Genomic DNA, 21,300 nt, shown 5'->3' with positions numbered 1-21,300 from the left:
GGCAAAACGTCTGAAATGGTCATTACAACAGACCTTTAGCCCTTGGCTTGAAATTTTCCATTCTATTGACCGGAAGGCAAACCCCTTCTGTCCTGGCACCTTCCTCCTGTCTGGGTTGGCTGCCGCCATCCGTCACCTTTGTCCAGCTCCGCCCTGTGTGGCCGGGAGGTTTCCTCTCTGTGCACCGGCCTCAGAGCCAGCTCTGGCTGTGTTGTGATGGGGCTGCCCTCGCCAGGGCTATGGCTGAAGAGGCTCTGGGTCCTCTTTCAGGTGGCCCTGCATGTGGCCATAGGCAAAGTGCTCCTGACGCTGTTTCCCAGGAGGGTCAAGCAGAACATCCTGGCCATGGGCGAGAAGACTGGCATGACCAGGAACCCACACTTCTCCCATGAAAACTGGATCCCTACCTTCTTCAGTACCCAGTATTTCTGGTTTATCCTGAAGGTCCGTTGGCAGAGACTGGAGGACATGACTGAACAAGGGGGTCTGGCCCCAAACTGTCCTGTAGTCCGCCTGTCAGGAGAGAGGTGCAGCATCTGGGACTTCATGCAAGGTCAGACGGCTGGTCCAAGCTCGAGAGGTGCTTGGATGGGGATGTTTGAGGGGGGTGGGCAGGTGGGATGGAAGCTTGAATGCCACTGCTCCAGCTGCTCCTTTTCTGGCTTCCTGTCCTCGTCCCACTTCCTGAAAACAAGGACTTCTCCTGGGTCCTGTTCTTCTAAGTGACATCACCACCTTCCCAGGCAATCAAATGGCAAACCAGTCACACTAGCCATCAGCTCCTTGAGCACTGCTCTTATTGCACAGTTGCTCTGACTGGGATGTCTTCACCATCCCCTCCCCATCTCCCTGCCCCCATCTGGTCCACTCTGGCTTATCCTTCAGACTCTTGCTCAGTGGCACCCCCTGATCCCAGTCCCCTGATCTCACTTAATCCCCTCTTCTATGCTTCATATCCTAAACTTCTCTTTACACACCTGTCATGGTTTGTAATTATTAATATGTGTGGGTGTTTGATTATTGTCTGTCCTCTTCACTAGCCTGCAAGCTCTATGCAAGTGGAGGCTGTGCTCTAACCCACTGTTGGGTCCCCGTGGCTGCTGCTGGCTCGTGCCAGTTGCCCAGTAAATATGTGTTGCAGATCTCTCTCTCTCCCTCTCCCAGACAAACCAGCTCTATCTGTTTGGGTTCTTAAAGGCCTCTCTGGTCAGGTTTCTCTTTTTTCCTCACAGCTGCTCTTCCTGCCAGGTTTTCCTCCTCCCCATCTTGCCCTCTCTTCCCACCTAACTTGAGGATGGTCACCAGATGACCCTTCCACAAACATATCCCTGGCTGACTGGTACCCCAGCTCACCAACCTTCAGCAGCCCTGTCTGCATCTGGGATGAAGCCCAGGCTCAGCCTTGTTCTCCATGTCCTCTGTGGACTGACTCCAGCTTTTCTTCCCAACTTCACCTGCAGGCTTCCCCTCAGCACACTGCCTACAGATGAACTGCTGGTTTTTGTACATCCTTTGTGCTTTCCCTTCTCTGTCTGTGCTGATGCCCTTCCCCTCCATCGCCACCATTCCTCATCAGCAGGGTCTGCTCCCAGGCCTCCCCTGTGACACCAGCTCAGATCCCTACAGCTCTCCCACTCTCCCTCCCTTCTGAACTCCTAGATCTCTGCCTGGACCTCTCCTGGGCACTGATCCTTCCTATCCAGCACTTGGCTGCTCAAGCACAAGTGTTATCCTCCTGCCCAGGCGGGGGCACCTTGGGACACGGCTGTGGAAATCCCAGGGCATGAACACGGCAAACAGAGGAGAGAAGGTCCCTGAGGTTATTGACTAATCTAGTGTTTTTCAAAGTGTGTTCTTTGGGAACCAAATCCCATAGATATGCTTTACTAGATAGTGTTCCCTGGTCAAAATAGTTTGGGAAATCTGCATACTATACTCTCCTCTGGGCTTCCCTGGTAGCTCATCTGGTTAAGAATCCACCTGCACTGCAAGAGATCCCAGTTTGATTCCTGGCTCCAAAAGATCCCCTGGAGAAGAGATAAGCTACCCACTCCAGTATTCTTGGGTTTCCCTGGTGGCTCAGATGGTAAAGAATTCGCCTGCAATACGGGAGGTCTGGGTTCGATCCCTGGGTTGGGAAGATCCCCTGGAGAAGGAAATGGCAACCTACTCCAGTACTCTTGCCTGAAGAGCCCCCATGGACAGAGGAGCTTGGCGGGCTACAGTCCATGTGGTAGCAAAGAGTCAGACACGACTGAGCGACTAAGCACAGTACATCCTCTCCTCCTGGAAATTCATCATGTGCATGAACATAAGAGTCTCTGAGAGGCCCTGAAGCTTAAAAAAAAAAAAAACTTGAAAAACTTTAACACAGCACTGACTAATTTTCCTAACACACACATACAACTTCCCATTGTCCACCGGAAGGATAGCCTATCATCGTCATATTAGTTCCAAAGAACACACTCTGGGGGATGTGGGCCTGATCCAGTGCTCTCATTTTAAAAGGGAAGTGGAGGAAACTGAGAGCAAAGGTGATGGAGCCAGGGAGTGACCAAGTCAGACCCAGGATCCGGCTTCTTCATCCTGTTTTCCCAGTGTACCTCAACAGACATTCACGAGCACCTCCCTTGAGCTAGATCCTCAGCTAGACGCCAGGGGCTCCTCAGGGCTAGGTAAGAGCTTGCTCTTTTGTCTGAGGAATTTATGGTTTCACGGTACAGACAGAAGTAATAACAAGTCCATACAGTTCTGTGAGACTGAGGGGAGACTAAAAAGGTATGAACGTCACCTGCAGGGCTTGGAAGGTTTCCTGGAGGAGGTGGCATTGGAGTGAAGCCTTGAAAAATAAGTAAGATTTTGGTAGCTTGAAAAGGGAAGAGTGTTTCAATCAGAGGGAAGGGTAAGAGTTTTTTTGTTCATGATCTTAAACTGCAGTGCAGAAATGACCTTGGTTTATTCAGCAAACATTCACTAAGTGACCACTGATGATAAAAGCAATGAGAATCAGCTCATGTTTACTGTGAGTCTACCTCATGCCAGCTCCTATGACAGAACCATGCCAATTTGCTGACTTTTGATGATCTAGTGATCAGCTCCATGAAAGCCAACGTGCCTCATGGCCAATTCACAGCATTTACTTGCTTATGTTAACTGCTTACTTTCCAGTGGGCCAGTGTACATTTTATTTTTAAAAATATTTATTTGGCTTCACCAGTCTTTGTTGCATAATGTGAATGCTTAGTTGAGGCACATGCAATCTAGTTTCCTGACTAGGGATCGAACCCAGGTCCCCTGCATTGGGAGTGCAGTCTTAGCCACTGAATCACCAGGGAAGTCCTCAGTGTACGTTTTCGATACTGTTCTATTTGTCTCTGCTCCTCGCTGCTGCACCTGAAATTGATGATGGAGAGAGGAGTCTGAGCAATGAAAAAAAACTTTTATAAAATAGAATTTCAGCACATTGGTCCAGAGTCCCCTGAAGTAATAGGTACTGATGATACAGAAATCAACACAACTGGAAGATCTCATTACTCAAGGAAGGAGATGATGGAGGGGTAGAGGGAACCAAGGAGTTCAGGAAGGAGTAGGGTCAGGTGGGAAGATGGTCAGGGGAGGGCTTCCTGGAGAAGAGAACGGTGAGCTGATGGTGTAAGGACTGAAGCCTCGGGATGGGTGAGGAAGAGGAGAGTGGTGAACAGAGCAGGGTGGAGGGGAGGGCCAGCAGAGGTCTGATACATGGAGGGGCATCAGTCAGTTTGGTAGAAGCAGGGTGTGAGAGGCATGAAGGAGTGAAGAAGGAGGCTGGAGATGTCATCAGGGATCAGAGCTTCCAAGGCCTCTGTGTCTTAGCAAAGAGCCCTTACTCTGAATGTGTTGGTGAGTTCTTAGAAGGATCTTCAAGCAGAGTTAACATGATCAGTTCTGCTTATTAGAAAGACATTCTGTGTTGATGTTTGGCAGAAACCACACAATTCGTAAAACAATTATCCTTCAATTAAAAAATAAATTAAAATTTTAAAAAGGAAAAAAATAAGAAAGATAGTCTGTAAGAGCTTTGGAAACCCATCAATCCACTAAAGAGCTCTGCTGTATGCTTTAAGTATAAATCCAAACTCATTTTGGAGCCCCAGGCTGGAAGTTCTGGAAGACTTGTTCAGTTCAGTTCAGTTCAGTTCAGTCGCTCAGTCGTGTCCGACTCTTTGCGACCCCATGAATCGCAGCATGCCAGGCCTCCCTGTCCATCACCAACTCCCGGAGTTCACCCAAACTCATGTCCATCGAGTCAGTGATGCCATCCAGCCAGCTCATCCTCTGTCGTCCCCTTCTCCTCCTGCCCCCAGTCCCTCCCACCATCAGGGTCTTTTCCAATGAGTCAACTCTTTGCATGAGGTGGCCAAAGTACTGGAATTTCAGCTTCAGCATTAGTCCTTCCAACGAACACCCAGGACTGATCTCCTTTAGGATGGACTGGTTGTATCTCCTTGCAGTCCAGGGGGACTCTCAAGAGTCTTCTCCAACACCACAGTTCAAAAGCATCAATTCTTTGGCGCTCAGCTTTCTTCACAGTCCAACTCTCACATCCATACATGACCACTGGAAAAACCATAGCCTTGACTAGATGGACCTTTGCTGGCAAAGTAATATCTCTGCTTTTTAATATGCTGTCTAGGTATGTCTGAAGGATATCAGCCCTGGGATTTCTTTGGAAGGAATGATGCTAAAGCTGAAATTCCAGTACTTTGGCCACCTCATGTGAAGAGTTGACTCATTGGAAAAGACTCTGATGCTGGGAGGGATTGGGGGCACGAGGAGAAGGGGACGACAGAGGATGAGATGGCTGGATGGCATTACTGACTCGATGGACGTGAGTCTGAGTGAACTCCGGGAGTTGGTGATGGACAGGGAGGCCTGGTGTGCTGCGATTCATGGGGTCACAAAGAGTCGGACATGACTGAGTGACTGAACTGAACTGAACTAGGTTGGTCATAACCTTTCCTTCCAAGAAGTAAGCGTCTTTTAATTTCATGGCTGCAGTCACCATCTGAAGTGATTTTTAAGCCCAGAAAAATAAAGTCAGCCACTGTTTCCACTGTTTCCCCATCTATTTCCCATGAAGTGATGGGACCAGATGCCATGATCTTAGTTTTCTGAATGTTGAGCTTTAAGCCAACTTTTTCACTCTCCTCTTTCACTTTCATCAAGAAGCTTTTTAGTTCCTCTTCGCTTTCTGCCATAAGGGTGGTGTCATCTGCATATCTGAGGTTATTGATATTTCTCCCGGAAATCTTGATTCCAGCTTGTGCTTCTTCCAGCCCAGCATGTCTCATGATGTACTCTCCATAGAAGTTAAATAAGCAGGGTGACAATATACAGCCTTGACATACTCCTTTTCCTATTTGGAACCAGTCTGTTGTTCCATGTCCAGTTCTAACTGTTGCTTTCTGACCTGCATATAGGTTTCTCAAGAGGCAGATCAGGGTCTTTCCCTGGTGGCTCGGATGGTAAAGAGGCAGATCAGGTGGTCTGGTATTCCCATCTCTTTCAGAATTTTCCACAGTTTATTGTGATCCACACAGTCAAAGGCTTTGGCATAGTCAATAAAGCAGAAATAGATGTTTTTCTGGAACTCCTGCTTTTTTGATGATCCAGCGAATGTTGGCAATTTGATCTCTGGTTCCTCTGCCTTTTCTAAAACCAGTTTGAACATCTGGAAGTTCATGGTTCACGTATTGCTGAAGCCTGGCTTGGAGAATTTTGAGCATTACTTTACTAGCGTGTGAGATGAGTGCAGTTGTGTGGTAGTTTGAGCATTCTTTGGCATTGCCTTTCTTTGGGATTTGGGAAGACTCTTTGCTGCTGCTGCTGCTAAGTCGCTTCAGTCGTGTCCGACTCTGTGCGACCCCATAGACGGCAGCCCACCAGGCTCTGCTGTCACTGGGACTCTCCAGGCAAGAACACTGGAGTGGGTTGCCATTTCCTTCTCCCATGCGTGAAAGTGAAAAGTGAAAATGAAGCTGCTCAGTCGTGTCCGACTCCTAGTGACCCCATGGACTGCAGCCCACCAGGCTCCTCCATCCATGGGATTTTCCAGGCAAGAGTACTGGAGTGGGTCACCAGTGCCTTCTCCGGGGAAGACTCTTTACAGATCATATAAAGCAACCCTTTCATTTTTTCACATGCAAAGGCCCAGAGAGGTAAAGGACTTGCTCAGAGTCACACAGCGAGTTCTTGTAGAGTCCGAACAAGAACTTGAGACTTCTGACTCTCAGCTGGTGTGCTTTCTAATGTTGGATAAAAAAACAGAAGCTCAGAGAAACTCAGCCGCCTCTTATCCTCTGCAGGTACCTGCACCCGCACACGCGAGACACACACAGGCCACGCAGCACTGACTGCGTGTTGGGGTGGAAGGCAAATCTGGATGACCGCTTGTCCTGGAACCTGGCCATTGCTCTGAAACTAGATTTATTTCATCCCCCATTTAAAATCTTCTAAAATCTCTCCAAATATACTTATAAGGGGTCATCTAGTGACTATAAACAGGCTGGTTTTCTCTGCTAAGAGAGCCTGGTGTGGGGATTAATTTACTGGTTTGGGGGCTGACCAGTAAGTTAACCAATGATGGGTTTGAGTCTAGTGCTACCAGAGAGCCGTTTCCCCACTTACACAAACAAGCTGGACTTGACAGTCAGTCCTTGCTTGATGTTCCTGAACTGGTGTCCTCTGCAGTGTGGCCTGTGGACATGGGCAGGGGGCCAGTCCCCAGTCCGGCCACCCCCTCGCCTCCATCCATTTTCTGTCTGCTACCAGAAAAGCAGGGAACTAAGCTGAAACTTTGCCCTCAATACTGATCACTGCACCCAGCCACACTATAAATAATTAAACAAATGACTGTGTTTCTTCACGTCCTAATCAGTGGATGTTGAAATTTTTTATCCCATTAAAACCAAATTTCCAGACAGCCCATAGTTGGCTCTGGTCCTGACCTTAAATCTCCTCGGTTCTTATCTGAAGGGTGACTCCCTGGGGTCACTGGAGGCCAGTAGCTAGCCACTTGGTTATGACTGGCCTCTGAGCCTCCCCTGCTGTGACCGAGCAAACTTGTCACATGGGGTGAGGAGGCAACCAGCTGAGGCCCTCCCAGTGCCCCCTAGGGCCTCCTGTGAGGTCATCTGCGAGGCAAGGATGACAAGAATGTATCTCCAGTGGAACAGGCTTGCTTTCTCCTCAAGTACTGAAAAATGAGGAATATATAAGCAATCATGTTTCTCCTTTTCCTTGGCCATCTGGAAACTCAGAGTCAATATTAGCTCAGTTATAATGAATGCATGGGCTCCCCAGGTGGCTCAGTGGTAAAGAATTCATCTGCCAATGCAGGAGATTCTAGTTCAGTTCCTGGGTCAGGAAGATTCCCTGGAGAAGGAAATAGCAACCCACTGCAATATTCTTGCCTGGGAAATCACATGGACAGAGGAGCCTGCCAGACTACAGTCCGTGGGGTCGCAAAGAGTCAGCCACGACTTAGCACAGCAGCAGCAGTACAACGAATGCATGAGATCTGAGCCTCCTGGAGCGCCATGGCTTTCAAATTCTTTTATTTCATATTTTATTATATGTGTAAGCTCCTTTAAATCCTTTGTGGAACAAGTTAAAGAAATAACTAACCAAAGAAATCACAAGCAAGTTAAAATGTCCTCCACTCCCCATCCATCAACAAGTCCCATCAGTTCTACCTTTGACCCTTCCCCCTGTACACACACACTAGCCTGCTGCTGCTGCTAAGTCTCGTCAATCGTGTCCGACTCTGTGCGACCCCATAGACGGCAGCCCACCAGGCTCCCCCGTCCCTGGGATTCTCCAGGCAAGAATACTGGAGTGGGTTGCCATTTCCTTCTCCAATGCATGAAAGTGAAAAGTGAAAGTGAAGTCGCTTAGTCGTGTCAGACTCCTAGCAACCCCATGGACTGCAGTGCACCAGGCTCCTCCGTCCATGGGATTTTCCAGGCAAGAGTACTGCACACTAGCCTAGACTCCCATTAACTCCATTGTGGATTTCCCCAACTACCTCTAACTGCTTCTGCCCCTCTTCTGTTCTCACTCTCAATCCTTTCTCCACTGAGCAGCCAGGCCCATTTTAAAGGGTCAAATGATCATTTTTCATCTCATAGCCTACAGTAGCAATCAGAGTTTTGGCTTGTAAGCAACAGAAACTCACTCGGGTTTCCTTAGTCACACCATTCCCACATGTATAAATGCCAAGTGTGTTAGAAACATTGTTACAGGTCCCCAGAATCAACCACAGCAGGAGCACTGGGCCTGAACAATCTTTAGTTTCAGCAGGTGGGCCTGGAAGCTGCTGACACTGTGGTTGCCATGGGAAATCCCTCTCCACTGTAGGGACTTCACCATCCCCTTGGGGCTCTTCCACTGGGGCGTGGATGGGTTCTACCATCTCAATCACTCCAGAATCAAAGAACTACATGGGAGGGTCCAACCAGCCCAGCCTGTGCCCTGGCTGCTGGGAAGGAGAATGGACCTGGCCCGTCTCTCTTCCACAGAGCAAGGCTGGGCACAGTCCCCTATCAATAGTACAAAAAATAGGGAATTCCAAGCAGGAAGGAGGGCTACAGGCTGGGCAGCCAATATTGCAGCAAATGTCCACCATCCTTGCTTTATCTCTATGATGTCCCCCTGGACCTGGAAGAAAATCCACATTCAATGCCATGGCACAGGAGAGCCTGCCTGCTTTTGCCCTACCTACCTCTCCAGTCACCTCTCTCATTGCCCTTGGCCTGGTTCCAGTCACAGTGGCCTTGCAGGTCTCTCAATACACCAAGCTCTGTCCCTCTTGGGCCTTTGGATGTGGCGCCCCTTTGCCTGGAATGACCCTCCTCCCTTTGCCCATGGTTGGCTCTTTCCTATTTCTCAGGGTAAACGGCATCTCCTTAGAGGCCTCCCCTGACCCACAATGTCATGTCACTCCTTTATAGTCTCTTTTCTGATACTTATCACAACTTGAAATGACTCCCTTTATGATTTTCTTGTTTCCTGCCTGTCTCCCCATTAAACAGATCTTCAGTTGCACCGGGGCTTCCCTGGTGGCTCAGATGGTAAAGAATCTGGCTGCAATGCGGGACACCCAGGTTCGATCCCTGGGTCGAGAAGATCCCCTGGAGAAGGAAATGGCAGCCCACTCCAGTATTCTTGCCTGGAGAATTCCATGGTCAGAGCAGCTTTGTGGGCTACAGTCCACGGCGTCGCAAAGAGTCTGACGCTTCTGAGCAACTAACATTTTCACATTCTAATTGCACACAGGCAGAGACCTGCTGCTTCTGCTCTGTGCTGAATCCCGTGTGTGGTAGAGAACTGTGCACCTTATTAGCACTGTGAATGCTTGTATTTCGATGAAGGTATACTCAGTGTTGGGGATGTGAGGAAGAATGAGGAACAGGCCCTGCCCTCAGGGACAGTGAATAGCCTGTGGGATGCAGACACTTAAACTGGCCATGTCACAGTGCAGGACCTACTGGAGGAGTTACAGAAGGCTCTCACCCAGGGCTGTCTTCCTGGGTATGGGACCAGTGAATCACGAAGGGTGCTTATTCAGAAGGGGCTGAGCACTCTTTGGAAGGACTGATGCTGAAGCTGAAACTCCAATACTTTGGCCACCTGATGCAAACAGCTAACTCATCTGAAAAGACCCTGATGCTGGGAAAGATTGAGGGCAGGAGAAGAAGGGGACGACAGAGGATGAGCTGGTTGGATGGCATCACCAACTCAATGGACATGGGTTTGGGTGGACTCCGACAGTTGGTAATGGACAGGGAGGCCTGGTGTTCTGCGATTCCTGGGGTCACAAAGAGTCGGACATGACTGAGCGACTGAACTGAGCGTTCTGCTGGAACTGTCTTGAAATTCTTGATAGTTTTATCCTTAATTTGTATTTTGCGAGAGAAGACTTTTTGGACAATTGGACATGCCTCAGGGACTTGGAGCCTTGGCTCACACAGGTTCCTGTTTCCTACAGCCTCCCCCCTCCCTCTCCCCCACCCCTAACAGTTCTCCTAGGACCACCCCTCCACTGCCAGGGCCCCAGCCCGTCCAACCTCCTTGCTCCCACCCAGTGGCTGCTGCCACCTTCAGGTCCAGAGAGGGTCTGGACCCAGGAATAGGAAAGGTTAGGGTCAGGTGTGGGCATCCTGCAGCGTCTCACAGGAGGGCATGGAGGTGGGCATCCCCAGCCTGAGCTGACAGTGCCACGAATCCATTTGGCAAGTGACTCGGGTAACTTAATGGGAGAAGGCTTTTGCCCCCACTCCTTTCCTCGAGGTACCGAGCATGTCCCTGCATGGAAGTTGCTATACCCTGTGGGTGTGGGAGATGGCAGGTGTGAAGATGACACATCTGGCTCAGTTTCTATGCTCCTGGCCAGGGCATGGTACACTGGTCTGGTGGCTGGAGGGAAAGGAAAGCTGGTTGCCAGCAGCCACAAATATACATACATGTATGCAGAGTCCGGGGCCTCCTGGGTGACTGTGAGAGTCTACATTCACCCTATGAATATCTCTGTGCCCGGGGGAACCTGATATTAAATAGCAACTAAAAAGCAGCATGCCAGGGCTAGAGAGATACTGAACCAGAAAACTATTTTAATGTATTTATTGGCACTTGCCCCTACTTTTTGAATGAAAGGCCTTGAATTTTCATTTTGCCCTGGCCCAGCCAATTATGTGACCAAGCCCCACATTTCACTCTTTCTGGAGCCTTCTCCACTGTTCCCACTTCACAGCTCAGAGAAGAGATGAGAGCTTACACTTATTCAGTTCAGTTCAGTTCAGTCACTCAGTCATGTCTGATTCTTTGCGACCCCATGAACTGCAGCACGCCAGGCCTCCCTGTCTAGCACCAACTCCCAGAGACCACCCAAACCCATGTCTATCGAGTCAGTGATGCCATCCAACCATCTCATCCTCTGTTGTCCCCTTCTCCTCCTGCCCTCAATCTTTCCCAGCATCAGGATCTTTTCAAATGAATCAGCTCTTCACATCAGGTGGCCAAAGTACTGGAGTTTCAGCTTCAGCATCAGTCCTTTCAATGAATATTCAGGGTTGATCTCCTTTAGAATGGACTGGTTGGATCTCCTTGCAGTCCAAGGGACTCTCAAGAGTCTTCTCCAACACCACAGCTCAAAAGCATCAATTCTTCGGTGCTCAGCTTTCTTCACAGTCCAACTCTCACATCCATACATGACCACTGGAAAAGCCATAGCCTGGACTAGATGGACCTTTGTTGGCAAAGTAATGTCTCTGCTTTTGAATACGCTATCTAGGTTGGTCATAACTTTCCTTCTAAGGAGTAAGCGTCTTTTAGTTTCATGGCTGCAATCACCATCTGAAGTGATTTTGGAGCCCAGAAAAATAGTCTGACACTGTTTCCACTGTTTCCCCATCTATTTGCCATGAAGTGATGGGACCGGATGCCATGATCTTCGTTTTCTGAATGTTGAGCTTTAAGCCAACTTTTTCACTCTCCTCTTTCACTTTCATCAAGAGGCTTTTTAGTTCTTCTTCACTTTCTGCCATAAGGGTGGTGTCACCTGCATATCTGAGGTTATTGATATTTCTCCCGGAAATCTTGATTCCAGCTTGTGCTTCCTCCAGCCCAGCATTCCTCATGATGTACTCTGCATGTAAGTTAAACAAGCAGGGTGACAATATACAGCCTTGATGTACTCCTTTTCCTATTTGGAACCAGTCTGTTGTTCCATGTCCACTTCTAACTGTTGCTTCCTGACCTGCATACAAATTGCTCAAGAGGCAGGTCAGGTGGTCTGGTATTCCCATCTCTTTCAGAATTTTCCACAGTTTATTGTGATCCACACAGTCAAAGGCTTTGGCATAGTCAAGAAAGCAGAAATAGATGTTTTTCTGGAACTCTCTTGCTTTTTCGATGATCCAGCAGATGTTGGCAATCTCTGGTTCCTCTGCCTTTTCTAAAACCAGCTTGAACATCTGGAAGTTCATGGTTCATGTATTGCTGAAGCCTGGCTTGGAGAATTTTGAGCATTATTTTACTAGCGGGTGAGATGAGTACAATTGTGTGGTAGTTTGAGCAATATTACACTTATTGGGTACCTACTATGGGTAGGCACCATTCTAAGCCCTTATCTGCTTTAACTTGCCTAATCCTTAGAACAATCCTATCAGGTAAGTATTGTTATTATGTCCATTTGTGAGTGAGGGAACTGAGGTGCTTTGAATAGAAAGAGCACCAGATTGAGAATCCAGAAGCCAGAATGTTGGGTTTAACGTCACCATTGACCTGCTGTGTGACATGGAATAAGCCTATAAGCCAGAGGGTAAAAAATCACCCACCTTGTAGTACACTAATCACATCAATGAGAGAACAGATGGGTTCCTGCCGTATCACTGCATGAAAGGGACTCTTTGTGTCATTATTTACTTCCCAGTGAGTGCAGGTGATCCACTGAGACTGCCTGATAGAATCCCTTCATTCTGCAGAGGAGTCAACTCACTCTAGCCTCTGCTAAATCATGTATTCTAAGCTTCTGCCCTCCCCTCGCCCCTGCACTGTGCCCCGTCTCCATCTTAGAGAGGAAATAAAGGTAACAATGAAAGCAGGAGTGAAGACGGTGCTCGCAAAAGAAATGCTATGTGTCAGTTACTGGTTGATGATGGTTCCATTTGTTTCAGGCAACAGACCCTTGGTGCTGAATTTTGGAAGTTGCACCTGACCTTCATTTATTTTCAAATTTGACCAATTCAAGAGACTTATTGAAGATTTTGGTTCCGTAGCAGATTTTCTCATCATTTACATCGAAGAAGCACATGCATCAGGTAAAAAAAGATGTCCTTCCCTCTCCCCTTCACTCATGGTTGGGGGTGAGAAGAAGAGGAAGAGAGAAGGAAAGAGTCACTGTTTGTTGAGGACCTAACTCAGTCACTGCTAGGTCTACCCCCTACTCGCTAACTCCATAGTCTGTGCTCTCCGCTAGTCACACAGAGCAGAAACCTGGAGTGCTTATATCATTCTGAGTGGGTAAGTCGGGGAATCAAGGGGAGGAGCTCATCTGAGCACAATCACAAGGAATTTAGACCTCGTGAAAGGTCACGAGTGAAACGGTGGCTCTAGCAATGTGTGAGATCCATCCTAAGGCTCTCCAAGCTCCAGGGGAGCTTCTCCCTGGTTCATCTCTGTCCATGGTTCCCAAGCATCGCGAGCACCAGAAGCACCAGGGCTTGTGAAAACACACTGCTGGACCCCACCCCAGAGTTGGAGTTAAACCTGGTGTGGGGCCTAATAATTTACATTTCTAACCATCTCTGAGTGATGCTGAAGCTGTGGATTGGGGGACCACACTTTGAGAACCCCTGCTCTGGGCCAGCTTTTACCTGAGGCTGCAATCCTTGTTTCAGCTCCTAATAGGTGATGGCTCATCTTTATTATTTAATGGGAAATCTTGTTCCTTTGCTGAACAGCTCTGTGAGAAAGTCCTGCCTTACCACGGGCAGACATGTCCCTCCCTGAAACTTCTACAGCTTGGTCGAAGCTTCTTGAACTTTACAGGATAATCAGACACATCCCTGTCTTCCTGATTTTTATGGGAACTGAACCCAAGAGTTAAAACTTGAGTTTTAGCCCAAGCCTCAAACTCAGAGGTTGGAGAAGGCAAGAAGGCTCATGTGGCTGAGTAAAACGAGGATTATTTATTCACCCCATCACCCCACAAGAAGCTGTTTCAGTCATCTGTCACTCAGCACCTGGCAGAGTCCATGTTATAGTCAGAGCTCAGTGAAAGTTGGGTGAGTAAGTGAGCGTTTAGACCAGTATTAGCCTTGCTGGCTCATCCATGTGTTTAGAGATTGTTATTAATTATCAGCAAAGCTGCTCCATCAGCCCTTTCCCCAGAGTAGTCCCTAGATCCCTCGTGTCTGAGCCCTGTGGGTTGCCTGTTGAAATGCATGTTTCAGGGCCACCCTAGGCCCATTGCATCTTAATTTATATGCACCCAGAGGTTGGAGAACTGCTTTCAGCCTGACACTGTGCTCATTTAACTGGCAGCTTCTATCTTCATTGAAGACTTTGGGGCAATTAAAAATATTAGCATAGGGTAACAGTTACATGGAGGTTGATGAAGCTGTTCTCTCTACTTTTATGTATATTTGAACATTTCCAAAATAAAATTCAAAACAAACAGCATAGGCAACAGTAGAGCAAAGTCAAGAACAATGTGTTTCTTTGTTAAATACCCTTGGGGAGAGCAGCAGCCATCAATGAAAGAAAAGAGAACTTGGGCACCTACAGGTGTCAGGGTCTCCATGGCTGAGAGGAGGCGAGGCCTTGATGTTCGCACAGTTGATGGTGGAAGCTCTGCCAAAGCGGATTTAACTCTGGGGGCAGCGCTGCTCAGTCTTTAAAGTGTGCTCGAGTCACCTGGTAATCTTGTTAAGATGCAGGTTCTGGATCACAGGGCAGCAGAGGGGGGCCTGAGACTTGGTGCTTTAAGCCATGCCCCCAGGTAGTGTTGAGCCTGCTGGTCCAGGGACCACACTTGGAGTCACAAGGTTGTAGAGAATCCAGCTTTAATCTCTAAAACAACAAGTTGCAAAGTGCAACAAGAGGGGTTGGATCATAACAGAAATTTCCTGATACCTGTCTCCTCCCCTGCTTTCTCCTGGAATCCGACTGAGCAGGTTTAACCCTTTCCTGGACCCAGGGCTGTCCATCTCAAGCCACTGAGGGAAAGGCTTCCTATTCCAGCCCTGACCCACAATGGTGGCTGTGCTGTGTACCCTCTGTGCTGTGCCACTCCTAGTTCAAGCATTTCTTCTTCCTCCCCAACTCCTTCCCAGGGTACTCACTCCATCAGTCAGAAGTAGGTAAGGCCTGAATCCAAGAACTAAAATGCACAGAGCCAGTGTCCACCAATCCTAGGAGGTCTAAGCCAATCAGTTGACTTCCTTTTCCCCCACATACCATGTGTCTGTCCAGGTAAATTACAGGGAGGCATGCGTTGAGGTAGGAAGATCGCCCTAGCTGCATCACGCGCTGGCCATGTGACTTGGACAGCTTACCTTCCATGCCCACTTCTGTGCCACTAAAATAGAATAATAGCACCTATCTCCCAGAACAAGTCTTCCCACATGGCACTAGTGGTTAAGAACCCGCCTGCCAATGCAGGAGACATAAGAGACCCGGGTTCAATCCCTGGGTTGGGAAGATCCCCGGGAGGAGGGCATGGCAACCTACTCCATTATTCTTCCCTGGAGAATCCCATGGACAGAGGAGCCTGGCAGCCTATGGTCCATAGGTTCGCAAAGAGTCAGATATGACTGAGCATGCAAACACATGTCTCCCAGAATAACCCACTTAACAGAATTTACTGAATACCTACTAGGTGTCCAGCCCTGTGCTGGGCCAAGGGATACATGGAGATGAAAGGTACATGCAGCGCCTGTCTCTAAAGAACTCACAGTTAAAGGTGGGGAGGCAGGTCACTGCTGCTTGCTGGGCCTCCACATTCCCAGCTGCAGGGTGGGGATGAGAAGGACATCCTGTGAAGCGCCGGGGAGCTAATGGATGGAAAAGACTGCCCGCCTAGACATGACACACGTATAAGTTGGTGTTACTGTCATCCACAAGGTTTAGCTGTCTTGGGGCAGTTAATAAATACTTTAAACTGAGTCCAGGCTGTTGTAACTGGATGTGAATTTCTTCTGATCCTGGGTTTTCCTAGGGGAGGAGTACTTTGAGAGGACTTTGAAGCACAAGAAGGAGGAGCCAGTTCTGCTGCTTACGTTACCCTGGGAGGCAGCTATTATAAATGCAGGCCCCATGGCTTCTGAAAGAACCCACACCCCATTATCTGGGTTCCAATCTCCCCAGATATGGGGAAAGTAGAAGGGCAAGGCCAGTACCAGTTTATGGACATTTTTTCAACCTGTGGGCCCATTCACTAATGAGGACCAGCTCCTTTAGGTTGGCAGATGGGCATCTCGGCCAATGAAGCCAATTGAAAATCCCCTTCCCTTTAAAGCAGGGGTCCCCAACTTCTAGGATCTAATGCCTGATGATCTGAGTTGCAGCTGATATAATAATAATAGAAATAAAGTGCACAATTAATGTTACGCACTTGAATCATCCCCAAATCATCCCCCCACCCACCACCCAGTCCATGGAAAAACTGTCTTCCCAAAACCTGTCCCTAGAGCCAAAAATGCTGGGGGCCACTGATTTAAAGTGAAGCAAGCTTAAATAGAGTTGGCTCGGGGTGGGGGTGGGGCATCTCCAGAGAAAAATAGTAGAATACCTGTAGTAGAGAATGAAAACTGAAAAAAAAAGAGAAGAATGAAAACTGGCTTCTTCTCTACTTGTCTGCTATTTTGGGGCAGTCAGGCAAGGTAAGTCAATAGTTTTTAAGCAGCTACAATGAACCAGGTAGAATACTGGGAATTCTACAGAATTATCTCAGGTAAGCCTTACAGCTAACTGAAATGTGGGTTCTTTTAATTCATTTAGCAGATGGGAAAACTGAGAATTTAAAAAGATTTAAAGAGCCTGCCCAATATCACACAGCTGAGTGTATCAAGGAAGGCTTCCTGGAGGAGATGGTGTGACAGCAGTGGTTCTCAACCAAGGGTAATTTTTGTCCTGCAGAGGGCATTTGGCAATGTCTGAGACATTTTCGGTTGTCACAAGCTGAAGGCAAGGTGACACCACTGACATCTAGTGTGTAGTGGCTAAAGATGCTGCTTAACAACTTACAACACACAAAACAGCCCCCACAACAAGAATTATCTAGCCCAAACTATAAGTAGTGCCAAAGTTGAGAAGTCCTCCATCTGGGACCCTCAGTTAAAAGTGGGGACAGTATCTGACCCCCAGGTCTTTCTATTACAGATGGCTGGGCTTTTAAGAACAATGTGGACATCAAGAATCACCGGAATCTCCAGGACCGCCTGCGGGCAGCCCACCTGCTGCTGGATAAGAGCCCCCCGTGCCCCGTGGTGGTAGACACAATGACGAACCAGAGCAGCTCGTGCTACGCAGCACTGCCAGAGCGGCTCTATGTGCTCCAGGAGGGCAGGGTCCTGTACAAGGTGGGGACTTGTGGGACCCAGGGAGGGCAGGGTAAGGGCATAGAGAGGACCACGTTTCAAATCGTTGCCTGGTCATTTACCAGCCACGTGACCACAGGCAAGTCCTTTCCCCTCTTGGAGCTTCAGTTTCTTCTTTTCTAAAATGGAAACATGGACCCCCACCTCACAGGGGATGAAATAATGCACAAGAAAGGCCATAGCATTTGGACTGGTGTTGCAGCTTCCCGGGAGCCTTCTGAATGCAGAAGACTGGCCCAGCCCTGGTTTGCTTTGAGAGACAATGTTTCCATTTCAGGAATAGTGCTCAGAGGAGGAACTGGACTTGCCTAAGGCCAAGTTGCTCAAGGCTCCTATTTCAATTCTAAATCCTCTGGGATGGGATGGGAGTGGGAGGGTCTGAAGCTGCTAATCCCTGAGACAGGCCTGAACCTGGAAACGGGTATAGAGGCCAGAAGAACACCTCCTCTATAGTTTGGAGTGGCAAATGCTGCTGAGCCCAGTCTGCTTTTCTGGGGACCATGTACCCCTTTAATGCTTCCAGCTTGGTGAGGGTGAAGGAAGGGAGCACAGCTTCTGATCCTGGGGGCACTGTGAGCCTCCTCTGTTGTGTGTTGTGTGGTGCTCAGTCATCAGTCTTGTCTGACTCTCTGCAGCCCCATGGAGTGTAGCCCACCAGGCTCCTCGGTCCATGGGATTTTCCAAGCAAGAATACTGGAGTGGGTTGCCATTTTCTTCTCCAGCGGATCTTCCCAACCTAGGGATCGAAACTGTGTCTCCTGTGGTTTCTGCATTGGCAGGCAGATTCTTTACCACTAGTGCCACCTGGGAATCAATAGCCTCCCCTGAGGGGATAGAAATTAGTTTTACATCTGCTGAAGGGATTCGAACCTGGGGGAGCATATGAAACCCAGCTCTGGGGTGCCTCTCTGCCCATGGGTCAGGTGGGCCTCATTCATGCCGGCGAAACAAGCAACAACCTTCACATAAATTCTCAGAATGCTAAGGGTCACAGCACGAGGGTTCGAGTCCTTCTTCCCTTCCCGTCCCCTGTGACACAGTACTGAGGTGGCCTGGTTGAGGCAAGCTGGGTACTGAGTCCCTACCTGGGGTTAGGCTCTGAGCAAGTACTGGAAACACAAGCGCAAGTTTAAAAGGAGACACAACTTACTTCGAAGTACTCACAACTGGAGGAGCAGAGAATAAGAAGGCATAAATAGAGTGTTACAGCTTCCTGGGTGCTGTGAGGCTCCAGGGCAGGGTTTATCAAAGCTGTTCTGCAAAGGGCCAGATAGGAAATGTGACTCCGTGGGGGCCAAATAATCCCCACTGAAACGCTTCAGTTTTGCTATTGCAGCACAAAACCGGCATAGACAATATGTAAAGGAAAGGGTGTGAGACATCAGGATAGATTTGGCTCTCAGACAGTAAATTTCCTGAACCCTGAGGAAGGGCAGGCTTTTCAGAGGAGGTGACACCTGCTTAGGATAAGGAGGCTGCCACGTGAACATGGTGAGTAAAAACCATTGCAAATACGGGAAGGAGAGACAGAAACACTGAGGTATGTTAGGGCAGGGTGTGGAGGGTTGGGACATTTCCATTATAAAAGGCTCTTTCTGGACCAAGGAGTTCAGCCTACATCTGAGAGCAAAGAGGCACTGAAGAGTTGTGAGCCAGGGAGAAGCACAAGTCAGATCTCTACTTTAGAAAGATCATGGACTACTAGGTGAAGAATGGACTGGACGAAACAAACACAACATTGTAAAGCAAACATACTCCAACTTAAAAAAAAAAAAAAGAATGGACTGAAGGAGCTGGGGTCGTAGTTGCCTAAACAGGAGGTGAAGAGGGCTGAACTGAGGCCGTGGGGTTAGACAGGCAGAGGTGGTTTGATGCAGAGTGAGCAGAACTTGATGTGAGAGGTGGCTGGTCTGAAGGTCCAGTTGTGGAAGAGAAGCTTATTTGTCTACATCCCTTTCTCCTTTTGAAATCTTCTTTACCTGCTCTGCTTTTCCTCCTGCTTCTTTGTCCAGTCTTCCCATTACATGTTGGTGCCATTCCACATGCTTTCCCTGGGTGCTCTCATCTATCTCAAGGACATCTGCCCTTGACTGCACCATCCTGACGACTTCCACAAAGGTGTCACCAGCTCAAATCTCTCAGCTCAGCTCAGCTCCAGACCTACATATTCCCGCAAGTTGGAAATCTGGAAATGCTGACTCATTTCTCTTGCAGGGTAAACCTGGTCCTTGGAACTACCATCCAGAGGAAGTTCGTGCTGTTCTGGAAAAGCTCCACAGTTAATCTGGACGGATTGCCCAGTTCTAGGTGCCCAACCTGAGGGCCCCTTAAGGCTTGGTTTGACCCCCATCCCAGCTGACATTTACCTCTTGACCTGTGTTCCCAGTTGAATCACTAGCCTGGATTTTTCTGATCCAAGCAAACAATTGTTGCAATGAGAAAATGAAGCCACAAGTAAGCTGAGTATTAAAGAAGGTATAATTCCGTACTGCTCCTACCATGGAGACTGTGTTCATTGCACAGCATTCTAAGAATGAGAGCAGGTACACGCTGCATTTCCTTCTAAGTATTCAGCCACTCTAATATGGCATTCTTTAAATGAAGTAAGTTCACTGTACCAAATTTGCCATTTAAAGAATTGATCATTTAAGACACTAAATTGGCTTTTAGAACTAAGCATGGGGATAACTCCAGGTTTTCAAAGGAATTCAAAGAGAATGGGAGCAGACAGTACAGACGGTAATCCTTTTCTTGCCAAAACACTTAAAACAAAGGATGGTGGCAGTGATGGGTGAGTTTTCACAGTAATATATTTTCAGTTCTACAGTAGAAGAGGAGGTGCTCACTTCGCCACCTTTGAATATATTTCATAGACGTCTTGCTCTCCGTACCTGGGAATCTTCTTTTATTTTCAATTATAACAAGCTGCTTGGTGGGAGGACTGGCTTCCTAAAACCACTATGACCTTGACCAAACTAGACAACGAATACTGCAGAGCTGTCATTCAGTTATACAGAAACTCATATCTGAAATCCTGTTTCTCTGATTTCTTCACAAGTCTCCTAAAAGGTCATTTGCATTAGATTACCTCAGACTAATGGATAACCATTGGTACTGTTTTAACTCTGCCTCTTTTCATATTTGTTCATGACGGCCACAGCCTAAAGTACACACGGCTGTGACTTGATTTGAAAGAAAATGTTTTAAGATGCAGCAAGCTAACATAGAATGATTAAAAACTATCAGGCTCTTCTGGATGGCTTCAGTGTGATCTTTACATTGTCTTTCCTAATGCGTGTCAGCTTGTTCTATTTTTTATTCTAGACGAATGTAATCCGATGACCAAAAAATACCATATGCTGGAAGGCCCTCCTTTGGTGGGAAGAACACTCAGTCTCTATGTGTTACCTTTCTCATAAACTCCTTGCCAGAGAATGTCCACGTTGAAATCAAATTATCTTCACAACATGACATGATAGAAAAGACTTGGGAGGCATTTTTCTAACATGAAAACACATTTTTCTTGTCTCTGTCTTACCTGCCAAGGAACTTTTAAAAATAGTTGTTAATCATTTATCAGGCACAGGCACTTTCAGATTTGCAGTCTTATTTAATCTCTATACAGGTCAAAGAGGAGATTATTAGACCCATTTTACAGATGAGGAAACCAAGGCTCAGAATTAAGTAATTTATGGAAGGCCTCAGACTCAGTAAGCAACAAGCTGAGATTCAAACCTTATCTCTAACTTCAAACCAGAATCCCAGCTCTGCTCCCTGCTGGCTGTGTGATTTTGTTTAAAGCTGCTTTGGTATCTTGAACTACAAAACAGGGTATCAACAGTGACTACCCTACAGAGGACTCATGAGTAAAGCACTCAGAACTGTGCCTGGTTTGGAGAAAATGCCAGGCTACTCGCTACTATTGTTACCATCATTACTGCTCTACAACTGCCTCCCTGGGCTCCCTTTTTAGGTGCTGGGAGATGGAAAAAAATACAGGATAGTAGAGACACTGAATGAAACTCTTCCTCCTGCCAAAGCAACTGACCGATACTGGTGTGAGTTTGTAAGAGGATACAGAGGACAGGTAGCTGTGAAACAGTGGGTATAAAGCACAGCTGAGCACTGTCCTTTTTTGTAAGCAGTGTTGCTTAGTCTCTCA

The 21,300-nt window shown here is 47.8% G+C and overlaps 2 protein-coding genes across 4 annotated transcripts in view; one reads left to right on the top strand and one right to left on the bottom strand.

The window, feature by feature from the left end:
* IFT25 (intraflagellar transport 25) overlaps positions 1–21,300 on the bottom strand; it is a 75,132-nt gene that overhangs the window by 6,724 nt on the left and 47,108 nt on the right. The window lies entirely within an intron of this gene.
* DIO1 (iodothyronine deiodinase 1) lies at positions 108–20,395 on the top strand. Of its 3 annotated transcripts, XM_061411888.1 has the most exons (4): positions 108–553; positions 12,714–12,857; positions 16,921–17,120; positions 19,353–20,395. In XM_061411888.1, the coding sequence occupies exons 1-4, from the start codon at positions 217–219 to the stop codon at positions 19,419–19,421; spliced, it is 750 nt and encodes a 249-aa protein (XP_061267872.1). In that variant the 5' UTR covers positions 108–216; the 3' UTR covers positions 19,422–20,395. The 3 variants fall into 3 exon arrangements, with proteins under 3 accessions (XP_061267872.1, XP_061267873.1, XP_061267871.1); XM_061411887.1 differs by having other exon boundaries at positions 141–553; positions 16,921–20,395; XM_061411889.1 differs by lacking the exons at positions 12,714–12,857; positions 16,921–17,120; positions 19,353–20,395 and adding an exon at positions 4,673–5,296 and having other exon boundaries at positions 129–553.

This window comes from Bos javanicus, chromosome 3 (genome assembly GCF_032452875.1).
Source record: "Bos javanicus breed banteng chromosome 3, ARS-OSU_banteng_1.0, whole genome shotgun sequence".
NCBI lineage: Eukaryota > Metazoa > Chordata > Mammalia > Artiodactyla > Bovidae > Bos > Bos javanicus.
This window is presented reverse-complemented; position numbering and strand designations above follow the sequence as displayed.

What these genes read in the sequence shown, in the direction of transcription:
- DIO1 (XM_061411889.1), top strand. Translation starts at nt 217, where the DNA reads ATGGGGCTGCCCTCGCCAGGGCTATGGCTGAAGAGGCTCTGGGTCCTC. An exon ending in CATCTGGGACTTCATGCAAG is followed by an intron (nt 554 to 4,672) that starts GTCAGACGGCTG and finishes TATGCTGTCTAG; the next exon opens with GTATGTCTGAAGGATATCAG.